This window comes from Malaclemys terrapin, chromosome 1, assembly GCF_027887155.1.
Source record: "Malaclemys terrapin pileata isolate rMalTer1 chromosome 1, rMalTer1.hap1, whole genome shotgun sequence".
Taxonomy (NCBI): Eukaryota; Metazoa; Chordata; order Testudines; family Emydidae; genus Malaclemys; species Malaclemys terrapin.
Genome location: NC_071505.1, coordinates 109438415 through 109455536, shown reverse-complemented (window position 1 = coordinate 109455536; position 17122 = coordinate 109438415). Strand labels below are relative to the sequence as shown.

The following is a 17122-nucleotide window of genomic DNA, read 5'->3' as shown; positions in this document are numbered from 1 at the left end:
GCTGCAGGGCCTGGTCCAAGGTCCATAGAGGTACTGGGAGGCAGAGGAAGGCAGCAGATCCGAACCCCCTTGCCTATGATGAGTGGCTTTTACACTGCAGTCTGCCCCAGGGAGTAGGGGCTTAGTGATGACTGGCAGTAGCCAAGACTGAGGCAAGGTGGGGATTAGAGGGTTGAGGTTTCCCAGAGAGGGGAGACCCATAGTGACTGGTGGGGGTGTTGCCAGGGGGCAGCCCCCTGGTAAAGGGGCACTGGGGTCCGGGAGGGACACGGGACCAGCAACAAGCGGTACACTGGCCTGCAGAGGGCGCTCCGGGGGCTGAAAGAGCTAATTCCCTGAGATGACCAGCAGAAGGCGCTGCAGGGGTGAGTCCCGCGCCTCTACAGAGCTGTAAATTAATTGTTAACATCTGTTCATTCTCCAGTGCTTTGACCAATCTCTAACTCTTCCTTTGGAAGATTATTCCTTAGTGCAGGGGTCGGCAACGTTTGGCACGCGGCTCGCCAGGGTAAGCTCCCTGGCGGGCCGGGCCAGTTTTATTTATCTGCTGACGCGGCAGGTTTGGCCGATTGCGGCCCCCACTGGCCGTGGTTCGCTGTCCCGGGCCAATGGGGACAGCGAGAAGCCGCGGCCAGCACATCGCTCGCCCGCGCTGCTTACCCTGGCGAGCCGCATGCCAAACGTTGCCGACCCCTGCCTTAGTGTGATACAGCTCACCATTCATTACGAGCTTTTCTCTAGCAGTGATGGGGTTTTCTCTGCAGTGCCTGACCAATCACTGTGGGCACAGGAGACCACACCCTATCGCCCCTGTTGTGCATGCTCCAGGTGGAAGGGACAGATAAATGGAGGCAGGCCAGCTCAGTCTGGGCTGGCTGAGGAGGAGGAAGGATGCGTGCTGCAGGCTCCTGCAACTTTCCAAGCGGTAGGAACCATGGACCCGGACTATGCTGAGGATGACCAGCTGACCGCAGAGACTGACTGGGATGCTGAGCCACTGCCACCCAAGGAGATGCCCGAAATGCACCTTGCGGAGGAAGTGACCCAGGGAATGTAATAGAAGCTGATGCTTAAACCCTTAACGGGGAATTTCCCAACTTCACAGGGCCCTGGGTCGGAACCCGGTGGAGTAGGGTAAGCCAAGGTTCCCTTACCTCCCACACACAAACCTGCCACTAGGCATGGTTAGTGTTTGCTGGCTCTGCCCCACCCAGGGGCTGCAGACTGATTGTTTGCTCAGTCCCACCAGGGGTCCTGAGCCCTCCTTACTGGAATTGCCTGATCTCACAGGGAGACCTGACACTTGTGTGATGGAGTGTACCAACCTGGCACTGGGCCAATGGGGGAGGCCCCGCTCGACACGCAGGACCCCACGTGACACTAGCTTTTAGCCTAAGTTCTCCTTTTCTTAATTTCATCTCATCATTCTTTTAGTTATCCCTCCATTGTACTGATGTAAATCCAACATAACTCCATTGACTGCAGTGGAGTTGTTCAGTATTTACATTGGTGTAACTGAGATCAGAATTTGGTCCATGGCCTGCTCTCATTCTGTGCATGAAGGGAGAGATGACTATAGGAGCTGGGATCTGCCATGCAGATCTAGAAGGAGAATTTTCCCCTGAATGTTTTAAGAAGACCCCTGAGCCTCCTTACCTGGTGTACTGGCTTCTGAGGATAGTAAAACTGAAGGTTTGGGTCCACAGCAGGGATGTTCCTGTTTGCCAGGGCTTTAGCCAGTTCCCTCCAGCTCCCATATCCTGCAAAGAGGAGGGGAAAAGAGATGTCAAAACCACCTCAAAGAAAAAGAAGAAACAACAGCGATAACTTCAGGTTGCACCCTCTCCTTCTGGGGTTTTACAGTAATGGGAGCCTAAGCCTCCCACTTCCCCCGGAAATATTCAGCTTGGCCAGTCAGTGACACAACTCTTGCTTTGTTATTGTCCAGCACCTTTCATTCAAGGTGCTCAAAGTGCTGCACAACAAATCAAGTCTATCAGGACCCTGCTATTGAAGCCAGGCCTGCCAGCTCCTTAGGTGGCTTCCTTAGCCAGCTTCCTTAGCCGCTGAACCATCGTGATACATTGAACTGGTGCCCCTAACCAACAGCCTTAGTGCTCAAGGCTTACAGGCCCACAGCAGCCATTCCATAGGCCCCTGATTGGATGGTCAGGCTGCACTCTCAGTAGATACCTCGGCTATATAAAGGCCCCAACAGCAAGAGGAAGCTGTCTGAGCAACAGACCATTGCCTGCTGGTTGTTCCCTAGACCCCCTTACCCTGCTGCGTCACCTGACCTTACCTTGCTGCCTTGCCTGACCTCGCCTCCCCAATCCAATGAACCGGCCCCTTGAATTGGATCTTCTGGCGAGAACTCTGACCATTGCCCCAGATTGCTTCGGATATGAATTGACCTGCTGGCTACCTGACCATTGGCACATACTTGAGTACTGCTCCAGACTGCTCCCAATCCTGCCTCAGCCACCAGGCATTACAGTTTGCTCAGACCACTTCCGTTTCCTCCTAGACTCATCTTACCTGAAAGGGGTATGGAAACTCACAGGTACGGCCAGGGGTGCTGGAACAATGTGTATAGTGCGGGTGCTGAGAGCCATTGAACCAAACTGTAAACCTTCTATATGACAGAAACCACTTCAAGCCAGGGGGTGCAGCAGCACTCCACCATCTCTAGTTCCAGCATCTATGGGTATTGTGCCACAGGAGCCACTGAGCCTCCAGGAGCAGACTGCTCACCTAGAGGTGGAAAACCAAGCCTTACACGTCGCAATGGACCAGCTTCAGGCAGGAAAATGCACCCTGCAAGAACAGATCAGAGGGCCACAGGTGGGAACATCTCCTGCAGCACCATGGTACCGTCAGGACCTGAACCCACAGTACTGTTACCAGAGCTCTACGATGGGACCCGTAGCAAATTTGGGGGCTCCATTTCCTGCCATGGCCCAATGCCTACCAGATGGACCAGGCAAAAGTGGGACTAGTCATGATTTTCTAACAGGTGAGGGTCTGGACAGGGTGACTGCTCTGCTAGAGCACCTATGCCTACCCCTACCCCTCTGCTAGAGGCCTACACCTTCCTGAGGGCCATTATGACAATCTTCAATGACCCACACCAAGCTCGCACTGCAGAGGCAGCCCTACAGAGACTCCTTCAGGCCTTGGGGTCAGCTGCAACATATGCCACTTGCTTCTGATTCCTGGCGGCGGATAGGGCTTGGAATAAGGCGGCCCAGCTACACCAATTCTGTCTTGCTCTCAGCGAAGAAATAAAAAATGAGCTTGCCTGCGGGGAGCCTCCCACTAATCTAGATTCATTTATTAAGCTGGGCCTCCAAATTGACACCAGACTTAGGGAATGGCATCTCGAAAGGAAAGGCCCCCCACCCAAGCCCACATAGGTGGACATGGCATGGACCTGGCTGGACCAATGGTGAGAGTACTTGTGTTTTTACTGTCGTGGCAATGGCCCCATGGTGTCTGTCTGTCTTGCTATGTCCCTGAACCATGTGGTTCCAGGAAACAACCATGCCCAGCCTTGGTAAGGGGGTCAAGCCTGAGCAACATCGAGAAAACTCCTCTAAGCCCCCTCCAGCAATCCATTCTGGCTGCCTGGCCCAACATATTAAAAATGTACCTGCACCTACAACTCCAGTTACGACTCTGGCTTTGGGACTCCGGACAGATACTTCGGCCCCAGTGTCAGTCAGGGCCGTCTGAGGGGTGCTAACTTAATGGACACTACCTTGGCTCAAGTACTCAGCCTACAAACAACCTAAGATAGTCCCTGATTTTGTTGAGACAGTTGATGGATCCTCACCTCCAGCCTCATCAGTCAGAAAACTATAGTTTTGGAGGTGATGGTTGGGAAGCACTATGAGCTTCTCAAATTTAGCCTGATCTGGTCCCCACGGTTCCCTTTGATATTCAGAATCCCCTAACTAGAGAAATGTGACCCATATATCTCCTGGTGTCAGCAAACCATTACATTTAATTCTAAGTTTTGCCAGGACATCTGCCTCCTGATTTCCAAGCTCGAGACTCCAGAACCTCAAACTGGATGCCTTGCCTGAGCTTCAGCAACACGGAGAGATGTTCGGGCAACACAGCAGGCCGACTTGCTATTAGGGTCAACCGTCACTCTCCGCAAAATACCAAGTTTTCAGACATATTTGAAAAACAAAACGGAGACACTACTTTCTCACAGGGAATATATCTGCCTGATTGACTTAGAGCCTGGAGCCAAGATTCTGTTCAGTTGAATGCATTCCATGTTGGAGCACGAATTAGCTGCCCTTAAGGATTACAGAATCTGAGAATCTGGAGAAAAGTTTCCTCGAGCAGTCCACATCCCTGGCTGGGGCCCCTATCCTCTTTATGAAAAGGAATCCTAGAATCATAGACTTTAAGGTTAGAAGGGACTGTTATGATCATCTAGTCTGACCTCCTGCACAACACAGGCCACAGAATCTCACCCACTCCTGTATCAAACCCCTAACCTATGTCTGAACTACTGAAATCCTCAAATCGTGGTTTAAAGACTTCAAGGTGCAGAGAATCCTCCAGCAAGTGACCCAGGCCCCATGCTGCAGAGGAAGGCAAAAAACCCCCAGGGCCTCTGCCAATCTGCCCTGGAGGTAAATTCCTTCCTGACCCCAAATATGGCAATCAGCTAAACCCTGAGCATGTGGGCAAGACTCACCAGCCAGACACCCAGGAAAGAATTCTCTGTAGTAACTCAGATCCCACCCCATCTAACATCCCATCACAGACCATTAGGCATATTTACTGCTAATAGTCAAAGATCAATTATTTGCCAAAATTAGGCTATCCCATCATTCCATCCCTCCATAAACTTATCAAGCTTAGTCTTGAAGCAAGATGTGTCTTTTGCCCCCACTGCTCCCCTTGGAAGGCTGTTCCAGAACTTCACTCCTCTGATGGTTAGAAACTTTCGTCTAATTTCAAGTCTAAACTTCCTGATGGCCAATTTGTATCCATTTGTTCTTGTGTCCATATTGGTACTGAGCTTAAATAATTCCTCTCCCTCCCTGGTATTTATTCCTCTGATATATTTATAGAGAGCAATCATATCTCCCCTCAGCCTTCGTTTGGTTAGGCTAAACAAGCCAAGCTCTTTGAGTCTCCTTTCATAAGACAGGTTTTCCATTCCTCGGATCATCCTAGTAGCCCTTCTCTGTACCTGTTCCAGTTTGAATTCATCCTTCTTAAACATGGGAGACCAGAACTACACACAGTATTCCAGATGAGGTCTCACCAGTGCTTTGTATAACGGTACTAACACCTCCTTATTTCTACTGGAAATACCTCGCCTGATGCATCCCGAGACCGCATTAGCTTTTTTTCACGGCCATATCACATTGGCGGCTCATAGTCATCCTGTGATCAACCAATACACCGAGGTCCTTCTCCTCCTCTGTTATTTCCAACTGATGCGTCCCCAGCTTATAACCAAATTTCTTGTTATTAATCCCTAAATGCATGATCTTGCACTTTTCACTATTAAATTCCATCCTATTACTATTACTCCAGTTTACAAGGTCATCCAGATCTTCCTGTAGGGTATCCCGGTCCATCTCTGTATTGGTAATACCTCCCAGCTTTGTGTCATCTGCAAACTTTATTAGCACATTCCCACTTTTTGTGCCAAGGTCAGTAATAAAAAGATTAAATAAGATTAGTCCCAAAACTGATCCCTGAGGAACTCCACTAGTAACCTCCCTCCAGCCTGACAGTTCACCTTTCAGTACGACCCGTTGTCGTCTTCCCCTTTAACCAGCTCCTTATCCACCTTTCAATTTTCATATTGATCCCCATCTTTTCCAATTTAGCTAATAATTCCCCAGGTGGAACTGTATCAAATACCTTACTGAAATCAAGGTAAATTAGATCCACTGTGTTTCCTTTGTCTAAAAAATCTGTTACCTTCTCAAAGAAGATCAGGCTGGTTTGGCACGATCTACCTTTTGTAAAACCATGTTGTAATTTGTCCCAATTACCATTGACCTCACTGTCCTTAACTACTTTTTCCTTCAAAAATGTTTCCAAGACCTTGCATACTACAGATGTCAAACTAACAGGCCTGTAGTTACCCGGATCACTTTTTCCCCCCTTTCTTAAAAACAGGAACTATGTTAGTAATTCTCCAGTAATACGGTACAACCCCTGAGTTTACAGATTCAGTAAAAATTCTTGCTAATGGGCTTGCAATTTCATGTGCCAGTTCCTTTAATATTCTTGGATGAAGATTATCTGGGACCCCTGATTTAGTCCCATTAAACTGTTCGAGTTTGGCTTCTACCTCGGATGTGGTAATATCTATCTGCATATCCTCATTCCCATTTGTCATCCTATCATTATCCCTAAGCTCCTCATTAAATACTGAGGCAAAGTATTTGTTTAGATATTGGGCCATGCCTAGATTATCCTTAACCTCCACTCCTTCCTCAGTGTTTAGCAGTCCCACTTCTTTCTTTGTTTTCTTCTTATTTATATGACTATAGAACCTTTTACTGTTGGTTTTAATTCCCTTTGCAAGGTCCAACTCTACATGGCTTTTGGCCTTTCTCACTTTATCCCTACATGTCCTGACCTCAATAAGGTAGCTTTCCTTGCTGATCACTCCCATCTTCCACTCCTTGTAGGCTTTCTGCTTTTTCTTAATCACCTCTCTGAGATGCTGGCTCAACCAGCTTGGTCTACAATTCCTGCCTATTAATTTTTTCCCCTTTTTTGGGATGCAGGCTTCTGATAGTTTCTGCACCTTTGACTTGAAGTAATTCCAGGCCTCCTCCACCTTTAGAGCCACAAGTTCTTCAGTCCAATGCACTTCCCTAACTAATTTCCTTAATTTTTTAAAAGTTAGCCCTTTTGAAATCAAAAACCCTAGTCACAGATCTATTTTTGTCTATCCTTCCATTTAGTTTAAACTGAATTAGCTCATGATCGCTTGAACCAAGGTTGTCCCCTACAACCATTTCTTCTATGAGGTCCTCACTACTCACCAAAACCAAATCTAAAATGCCATCCCCTCTTGTTGGTTCAGCAAGTACTTGGTGAAGGAATCCATCAGCTACTGCATCCAGAAAATCTTAGCCCTATTATTATTATTACTAGCACTTGTCCTCCAGTCTATATCTGGGAAGCTAAAGTCTCCCATGATCACACAATTCCCAGCTCCTTAAGACTCCTTGTTGATTACTATACTCTAAATAAAATTGCAGCGCAGAATTGATACCTACTACCCAGAGCTCCCAGACTGGGTAAGAGCAGCCCAGGTATTCACCAAGTTAGACCTCAGAGGAACATACAACCTAGTCAGAATCCAGTGAGGGGATGAATGGAAAACCATTTTTCACACTCAGTATGGCCACTTTGAATATCTGGTGGTGCCTTTTGGACTTACTAACCTTTCAGCATCTAATTAATGATGTCTTATGAGATATGCTGAACTGCTATGTGGTCACCTACTTAGATGACATCCTAATTTACTCTGATGACCAGCCTATGCCCAACCAGCATGAGTGCAAGGTCCTGGAAAGATTCTGCCAACATGGGCTCTGTGCTAAGCTGAAGAAATGTGTCTTCAATCAGCTTACCATGGAATTCTTAAACTACATTCTGTCTGCTGAGAGAGGCCGCATGGATCCCCAGAAAGTGGAAGTGGTTTGCGACTGGGCAAGACCACGAAGCAGTCAAGAAATTCAGCACTTCACTGGGTTTGTGAATTTCTATAGATGCTTTACATGGGACTGCTCCCGAATCCTGGCCCTTGTAACATCTCTGCTGCAAAAACCCACCAAGTTCGCTGGGATGCCAGAAGCCCAAGAGGGCTTCAATCATCTGAAGCTGGCGTTCACCTTCATACCCATCCTCACACATCCTGACCCAAATCAGCCATTCACACTGGAAACTGATGCTGCCATTGTGCCTGTGCTGTCTCAGAAACAGGGCCTTGACAAAGAAGTTCATCCCTGTACATATTATTCCTGCCAGCTCACTCCTGCCCAACACAATTATGAAATTTTAGACAAGGAGCTACTTGCTATCAAAGAGGCTTTCAAAACTCAGAGGCATTATCTAGAAGACACCAGACGCCCAATTCAGATGTTCACTGATCACATAAATCTAGAATACCTGTGCATGGCTAAAGCCCTAACTCAGTGACACCTACGCTGGGCTCTTTTTTTTTTTTCTAGGTCTGATTTTACTATCACCTACTATCCTGGCTTCTGCAATGGTAAAGCAGATGCTCTGTCCTGCAAAGAAGAATATTCTAAGGAACCCGAAGGAGAGCCTCCTGCATCCTGAAATCACATCACTTCCTTGGGAGAGCATCATTATCCAATTTGTTCATGACCATATGTTCCTCCCTACCAAATGAGCCCTTTACCCAGACTCTCCAAACTTCCAAACTGAATCACAGGGTAAATTCAAGCAGAAGGATGGACTTTTCCTAGTTCACAGGTGAACCTATGTCCCTGAGGGACAACCCCATTTGAAGGCCTTATGCATTTGCCCTGATATCCCTTGGCTGGTCAGTTCGGCCAAGCAAAGACCACTTGCATGGCATGTTTGTCAGTCTGGTGGCCAAACGTGTAGTCCAATCCTCAGGCCTTCATCAGGCCTTGTGACACCTGCGGCCATACCAAAGTTCCCCAAACTAAACCCTTTGGGATGTCAGTACCTTCTGAGACCTCTTCAAGGCCTTGGGCTAACTTTACAGTGTACTTCATTGTTGAATTACCAGAATCTGAAGGATGCCGTACCATACTGACAGTAGTGGATCAACTGATAAAGATGGCGCACTTCATTCCCTGAGCACATCTTCCCACCGCTGAGGCTACTGCTCATCTCCTCATCACACATGTTGTCCACCTCCACGGCCTCCCAGACCACATCACCTCAGACTGGGGTTCACAGTTCATGTCTCAGTTTTAGCGGGAGCTGTTCTGTCTCCCAGAGGCGTGTCTCCATGCATTGACTGCCTACCATCCACAAACCAATAGCCAGTCACAAAGAGTGAACTAGGTATGCTTCACCAACTACCGCCAAAATGACTGGGCCTTACTGTTTACATAGGCAGACTTTGCCTACAGCAACGCAGGCCACACCTCAACCAAGATGAGCACCCCCCCCTCCTTTTTTTTTTTTACAAATTATGGCTTCTATCTCCATTTTCACTACATACTACCCATAGTTCACACAAACTCAGGCCTGGTTTGTCAAATCCATCAGACACAGGAAAGGTTGAAACAAAACCTAGATGCAGCCAAGAAGGCATACAAACCCCATGCTGACCATCATCGGCAGGAGGCTCCTATATTTGCAGTAGGACCAAAGGTATGGCTAACGGCAAAGCATCTCAAGACAGGCAGATGTGTACGTAAACTAGACCACCAAGTACGTAGGACCCTACCAGATCTGCAGGCAAATCAACCCAGTAACCTTTGAACTTCAACCTCCCCGTTCCTTCAAGGCGCACCCTCTATTCCATGACTCCCTCCTTAAACCCTTCTCTGACAATCCCTTTCCTGAAAAAAAAAAAACCTCCCACTCCGCCAGTCCAAGGCCAAGAAGAGAACCTTGTCCATGAGATCCTAGATTCCCAGATATGAAGAGGGAATACATGATACCTCAACTGGGAAGGGTCTGAGCCATGTGAGGGTCCTGGGAACCAGCCCATTTTGTGCACGCTCCCAAAGAAGCAGGGGCGGTTCTAGGCACCACCAAAGCAAGCACGTACTTGGGGCAGCCCATTTGCAGGGGCGGCAGCCGGGGGGGATCCAGCCTGGGAGCTGAGAACCAACAGGGGGCCCTGGGAGCTGTAGTTCCTTGGTTAGCTCCCTGCCTATAGAGCCAGCCCTGGAGCAGGGAAATAACTACATTTCCCAGCATTCCCTTGGCCACTACCAACAGGAAAGACGGGGAGGGAGTGAGGAAGCTGAGACCTCAGGCTGCAGCCTGCTTTGAATGGAGAGCTGCACTGTGAGTAGGGATCCCATATTTTAACATTCAAAAAATAGGACACTCCACGGGGAGGGAGGGTAGCCCCACCCTGCCACCATCCACTCCCTCTGACTGCCCCCCACAGAAACCCCAACCCATCCAACCCCCCTGCTCCCTGTCCCCTGATCACCCCCTCCTGGGACCTCTGCCCCAACTGCCCCCCAGGATCCCACCTCTATCTAAGCCCCACTGGTCCTTGTCCCCTGATTGTCCCCTCCTGGGACCCCACCCTCTATCTAAGCCTCCCTTCTCCTTGTCCCCAACTGCCCCCTCCTGAGACCCCCCCCCCCCAGGACCCACACCCCCTACCTGTCCCCTGACAAACTCCCGGGACTCCCATGCCTATCCAACTGCTGTCTGTCCCCTGACTGCACCCCAGAACCCCATACCCATCCAACCCCCCCTGCTCCCTGTCCCTTGACTGCCCCCCCGGAACCCCCTACCCCTTCTCCAACCCCCCAGCCCCCTTACCGTGCCACTCAGACCAGTGTGTCTGGCTTCACGCAGCGCCAGACACGCTGCTGCATACATGCTGCTGTGCTCCCCTGCAGAGCCACAGTTCTCCCCCCCCCCCCCCCCCCCAGCACCTGCCTTCCAGATTTGAACACCTCAAAATTCAGGAGTGCTCAAGCTCAGTTTGGGCAGCTGTTACTTCATTTCTCCCAAATCAAATATACTGATCCACTGTAACTTGCTGTAGAAAAAGTAGGATAAAATTGAGCAAGAAATGCTTCCCAGTGGTTATTAGGACTGGAATTGCTATTTTCAACAGCCATTGCCTTTTTGTTTGTTTGTTTAAAAGGAAGACAGTGATATTGCATTGGCAAATTCCCCATAGCAAGAAAGAGCGGAAGAAAAGAATAATAAAGGCACCTCAACTTTTCCTCATTTATGTAGGACAGTCTTATAATATGCATCCAGATATCCTCCAATCACACAAGCTGAAAATTGTTCCACTTTACTGCAGTTCTGTACCCATATGGGAACCAATCCTGTCTGTGTTCTGTGCACATCTAAAATTCCTGCTGAATGACCGGCCCTGGGAGCGAGTTACCAGTGACCCAGGGCTGCGGCGGAAGGAGGGTGCAGGTGTGGGGGGGGGGGGGGGAAAGAGGCCAGGGCTGGGGTGGCAGGAGGTGTGTGTGTGGGGCAATGGGGGGTGTGTGGAGGGAGCCCAGAGCTGAGGCGGCGGGGGGGGTGGGGCGGAGCCCAGGGCTGGGGCAGCAGGGGGTGCAGGTCAGGGGGAGAGAACCCAGGGCTGGGGCAGCAGGGGGTGCGGCAAGGAGCCCAGGGCTGGGACGGGGGGCAGCCAAAATTTTTTTTGCTTGGGGCGGCAAAAAACCTAGAGCCGGCTCTGCAAAGAAGTCAGAGCCTTCCATAGAGCCCATCCCGACAAGCCCAGTCCTTTGGTGCCCCAAAGTTGCCCCAAGGAAGGGGGATGATGTCAGGATCCCAATACTGAACCCAGGCCTGCCAGGTCCTTCGGTGCTCTCCTTAGTGGCTGTGCCACAGTGATTAACAAAACTGCTGACCCTGACAACAGAATTAGTGCTAAAGGTCCACATGCCCATAGCAGCCATGCCCCAGGCCTGACAGGATGGACAGGCAGCACTCATTGTGTACCTGGACTATATAAAGGCTGAAACAGCAAGAGGAAGCTGTCTGAACAACAGACCACTGCCTGCTGGTTGCTCTTGAATAGGGTGACCAGACAGCAAGTGTGAAAAATCGGGACAGGGGGTGGGGGGCAATAGGAGTCTATATAAAAAAAAAAGACCCCAAAATTGGGACTGTCCCTATAAAATCGGGACATCTGGTCACCCTACTCTTGAAACCGCCTTGTCCTGCCGCTTTGCCTGACCCTGCCTTGCCTGACCTCGCCTCCCCAACTCAATGACCGAGCCCCTTGGATCTTCTGGCTACTGATACCTGAGAGAACTCTTACCATTGCCCCAGACTGCCTCTGATATGGATTGACCAGCCCGCTATCAGATCACTGGAGCACACTTGACTACAACTCTGGGTTGCCCCCAATCCCACCACAGCCAGCAGGCATTACAGTCTCACAAGTCCCTCCTAAATTGGGTAGTGCTATCTGCATTTTGTAGGTGGGGAAAGTGAGGCATGGAGAGATTATATCACACAGCAAGTCAGAGGCAAAACTGGGAATAAAACTCTTGGGTCTTATTCCTCTGCCACAGGATCTGAGCAACTTCCATAGAAACCAACAGGGCTCCAGTTATCTTGACTCCCAGATGAGGCCCGAGGGTTGCCACTGTGACCCTTGGTGTTACAAAGTCTATTTCTCTTTCTCAACAATTCTTTGGGGTGCCACTCTGGAAAATACCACTGTTCTGGGGGTTAATCCCAGAAACCTTCGCAAAACACAAGGAGTGACCTTCAAAATCAAAGACTATTAGGCCAAAGATGCCGCTATTTGCAAATTAATAACTCAGTCTTTTTCCAGTGGGAAGTCCTAAATGACTGTGATGACAGTCCCTGATGGGGACGTTCAGCTGTAATGACTGAATTATTAGCAGTGAAATGGTTAACAATGTCAGGATTTAAGTGGCCAATTTTCAGTTTCAAATTTAACTGCATTAGATTCAGGGAAGAGACCCACCCCTGTCATCCCACACACACCAGTTATCCTGCCACGAGCCTCAGTGAAACCTCAGGCCCAGATCTGATCTGATTTGCACCACTGCAACCTCCTAATGTCATTGGGATAACCCCTGATCTACGCTGGGTTAAATGAGAGCAGATCCAGGCCCTCTGCGTAACCAATCTGAGCACACTATTCAGCACAACCCACACCTCCTTTCCAGAAACCTGCCTATGCTCAGCTATTCGTATTCCAGGATGCCAGCTCTGAAGTCCATTTGAGCCAGTCACCAGCTTTGTTAGCAGTGCCAAAACCAGCATGTGAACTGGTGCCCCTCAGAAATAATTGTTCTGATGAGGATGCTGTGGAAGAGCACTATTTCATGGTCTTGGGTAACATGCTCATACTAGGTGGTTTTCAGGTCTGATAAATGCCTTGTCCTTGCTTTAGAGAGACAAGGTGGATGAGGCAGCGGCGGCTCCAGGCACCAGCATTCCAAGCGCGTGCCTGGGGCGGCATGCCATGGGGGGCAGCCTGCCGGTTGCTGTGGGGGCGGCACTCAGGCTGCCTGCGGCAACCTGCCTGCGGGAGGTCCGCCAGTCCTGTGGATTTGGCGGCAATTCGGCGGTGGGTACGCCGAAGCCGCGGGACCGGCGGACCTCCCGCAGGCATGCCGCCGAATCCGTGGGACCAGGGACCTCCCGCAGGCATGCCGCTGAAGGCAGCCTGCCTGCCGTGCTTGGGGCGGCAAAAAAGCTAGAGCCGCCCCTGGGGTGAGGGAATATCTTTGACTGGGCCAACTTCTGTTGGTGAGAAAGACAAGGCTTTTGAGCTTCACAGAGCTCTTCTTCAGGTCTGGGGAAGATGGTTGTCTTTGCTTTGGCAGTTAACTGGCCTGGCAGGAACTTAAAGCCTTGTGTACTGTTTGAAACAACACATTATAGCTTAATTAAGATTGTCAGGACTGAGATCCCCACTTTGAACTTTAGGGTACAAATGTAGGGGCCTGCGTGAAAAACTTCTAAGCTTAACTACCAGCTTAGCTCTGGTTCGGCTGCCACCATCAATGGATTCCCTCCCTGGGAAGCCTTGAAAAACCCTCACCAAATCCCTGGTGAAAACAAATCCAAAACCCCTTGGATCTTAAAACAAGGAGAAATTAACCATTCCCCTCCTTCCTCCCACCAACTCCTGGTGAATCAGTTCCAACCCCCCCCTGGGATCTACAACAGGGAGAAATTAACCATCCCCCCTCCTTCCTCCCACCAACTCCTGGTGAATCAAGATCCAAAACCCCTTTGGATCTAAAACAAGGAAAAATCAATCAGGTTCTTAAAAAGAAGGTTTTTAATTAAAGAAAAAGGTAAAAATCATCTCTGTAAAATCAGTATGGAAATTAACCTTACAGGGTAATCAAACTTAAAGAGCTCAGAGGACTCCCCTCTAGTCTCAGGTTCAAAGTACAGCAAACAAAGATAAACACTCTAGTAAAAGGTACATTTACAAGTTGAGAAAAACAAAGGAAAACTAACACGCCTTGCCTGGCTATTTACTTACAAGTTTGAAATAGGAGAGGCTTGTTTAGAAAGATGTGGAGAACCTGGATTGATGTCTGGTCCCTCTCAGTCCCCGAGAACGAACACACTCCCAAACAAAGAACACAAACAAAAGCCTTCCCCCCCCAAGATTTGAAAGTATCTTGTCCCCTTATTGGTCCTTTAGGTCAGATGCCAGCCAGGTTACCTGAGCTTCTTAACCCTTTACAGGGAAAAGGATTTTGGAGTCTCTGGCCAGGAGGGATTTATAGTACTGTACACAGGACAGCTATTACCCTTCCCTTTATAGTTATGACACGCCCCCCAAATCACAGATAGTGTTGGATGTTCGGTTCCACACTGGCTGTGATTTCTTCCTGGAGTTTTAGGAGAAAACAGAGTTAATAAGACACATGTACCTTTAGACATACTACTGATTGTATAAAAACTAACAATATGTTTCATTCCAAAAACAATTGTTAACCAGTTAACTCTGGGAAACTTTCCCGGGAGAGTGCATCAGCCACTTTGTTAGAAGCTCCCGAAATGTGTTGTATTTCAAAATCAAAATCTTGGAGAGCTAAACTCCACCGAAGAAGTTTTTTGTTATTTCCCTTGGCGGTATGAAGCCACTGTAGCGCAGCATGGTCTGTTTGTAGTTGGAAACGCCGTCCCCAAACATATGGGCGTAGCTTTTCCAGCGCATACACAATGGCATAGCATTCCTTTTCGCTGATTGACCAATGGCTTTCCCTCTCAGACAGTTTCTTACTGAGAAATACGACAGGATGGAATTCTTGATCCGGTCCTTCCTGCATTAAAACTGCTCCCACGCCTCGCTCGGACGCATCTGTGGTTACTTGGAACGGTTTGTCAAAGTCTGGGGCCCTTAGCACAGGGTCAGACATGAGTGTTGCCTTAAGCTGGTTAAAGGCCTTTTGACACTCATTAGTCCACTGAACTGCATTTGGCTGTTTCTTTCTGGTTAGGTCTGTCAGCGGGGCGGCGATTTGGCTGTAGTGGGGTACAAATCGCCTATAATATCCAGCCAAGCCTAAGAAGGATTGGACCTGTTTCTTAGACTTTGGAACCGGCCACTTTTGGATAGCATCCACTTTGGCCTGTATGGGATTTATAGTTCCTTGACCCACCTGGTGCCCCAGGTAAGTCACTCTGTTTTGGCCTATTTGACACTTTTTAGCCTTAACAGTTAGTCCTGCCTGCTGGATGCGCTCGAAAACTTTTTCCAGGTGCTCCATGTGCTCTGCCCATGAATCAGAAAAAATGGCCACATCATCGAGGTAGGCAACTGCAGATTCTCCCAATCCCGCTAGGAGACCATCTACAAGTCTTTGGAAGGTGGCGGGTGCATTTCGCAACCCGAAAGGGAGTACATTGAATTCATACACCCCTGCCTGGGTGACGAAGGCTGACCTTTCCTTAGCGGGTTCATCTAGTGGTACTTGCCAGTACCCCTTGGTTAAGTCTAAAGTAGAGATGAATTGGGCATGTCCCAATTTCTCCAATAGCTCATCTGTGCGTGGCATTGGATAGTTGTCAGGACGAGTTACAGCATTTAGCTTACGGTAGTCCACGCAAAAGCGTATTTCCCCATCTGGTTTGGGAACTAGAACCACTGGAGATGCCCATGCACTCTTAGAGGGGCGGATTATACCCATCTGTAGCATGTCCTGGATCTCCCTTTGTATAGCAGTTTTGGCATGAGGTGACTCCCGGTAGGGTGGGGTTCTAATAGGGTGAGCATTACCTGTGTCAATGGAGTGGTATGCCCGTTCGGTCCATCCTGGAGTGGCTGAGAAAATTGGTGCAAAGCTTGTGCACGGCTCCTTGATCTGCTGTCGCTGCAGACGTCCAAGGGTCATGGAGAGGTTCACCTCTTCCACGCCACCATCCTTTTTTCCTTCGTAGTAGACACCTTCAGGCCACTCCGCGTCATCTGTTTCCTGGGCTGTAAACTGGCAAACGTTTAATTCTCTGGAATAAAAGGGCTTAAGAGAATTAACATGGTATACTTTAGGCTTTATGTTGGAGGTGGGGGAGGCTATGAGATAGTTAACAGCTCCTAGGCGCTCCTGGACCGTGAATGGTCCTTCCCACGACACTTCCATTTTATGGGCCTGGATTGCCTTTAAGACCATGACTTGGTCTCCTACTTTGAAGGACCGTTCTCTGGAAGGTTTATCATACCAGGCCTTTTGCTCTTCCTGAGCATCCTTTAGGTTTTCTTTAGCAAGGGCCAAAGAATGTCGGAGGGTGTTTTGTAGGTTGCTTACCAAGTCTAGAATGTTTGTTCCTGGAGAAGGCGTAAACCCCTCCCATTGCTGCTTCACCAACTGTAATGGCCCCTTAACCTCACGGCCATACACAAGTTCAAATGGTGAAAACCCTAAACTGGGATGTGGTACAGCCCTGTAGGCAAAAAGCAACTGCTGCAACACGAGGTCCCAATCATTGGAGTGTTCATTTACAAATTTACGTATCATGGCCCCCAAAGTTCCATTAAACCTCTCCACCAGGCCATTGGTTTCATGGTGGTAAGGGGTGGCAACCAAGTGATTCACCCCATGAGCTTCCCACAGGTTTTCCATGGTTCCTGCCAGGAAGTTAGTTCCCGAATCTGTAAGGATGTCGGAGGGCCAACCTACCCTGGCAAAAATGTCTGTTAATGCCTGGCACACACTTTTAGCCCTGGTGTTGCTTAAGGGTACTGCTTCCGGCCATCGGGTAGCAAAATCCATGAAAGTCAGTACGTACTGCTTTCCTCTGGGTGTCTTCTTTGGGAAAGGACCCAGAATATCCACAGCTACGCGCTGAAATGGGACCTCAATTATGGGTAGTGGCTGGAGAGGGGCTTTAACCTGGTCTTGGGGTTTTCCCACTCGTTGGCACACCTCACAAGACCGGACATAATTAGCAA

At 49.1% G+C, this 17122-nt stretch overlaps 1 protein-coding gene across 1 annotated transcript in view; it reads right to left on the bottom strand.

Moving 5' to 3' along the window:
* The window catches only part of B4GALNT3 (beta-1,4-N-acetyl-galactosaminyltransferase 3), a 124919-nt gene that overhangs the window by 41253 nt on the left and 66544 nt on the right, over positions 1 to 17122 (bottom strand). The window contains exon 2 of the mRNA XM_054035005.1: positions 1657 to 1760. Within this exon, the coding sequence (XP_053890980.1) occupies positions 1657 to 1760 (104 nt within the window). The remainder of the gene's footprint in view (positions 1 to 1656; positions 1761 to 17122) is intronic.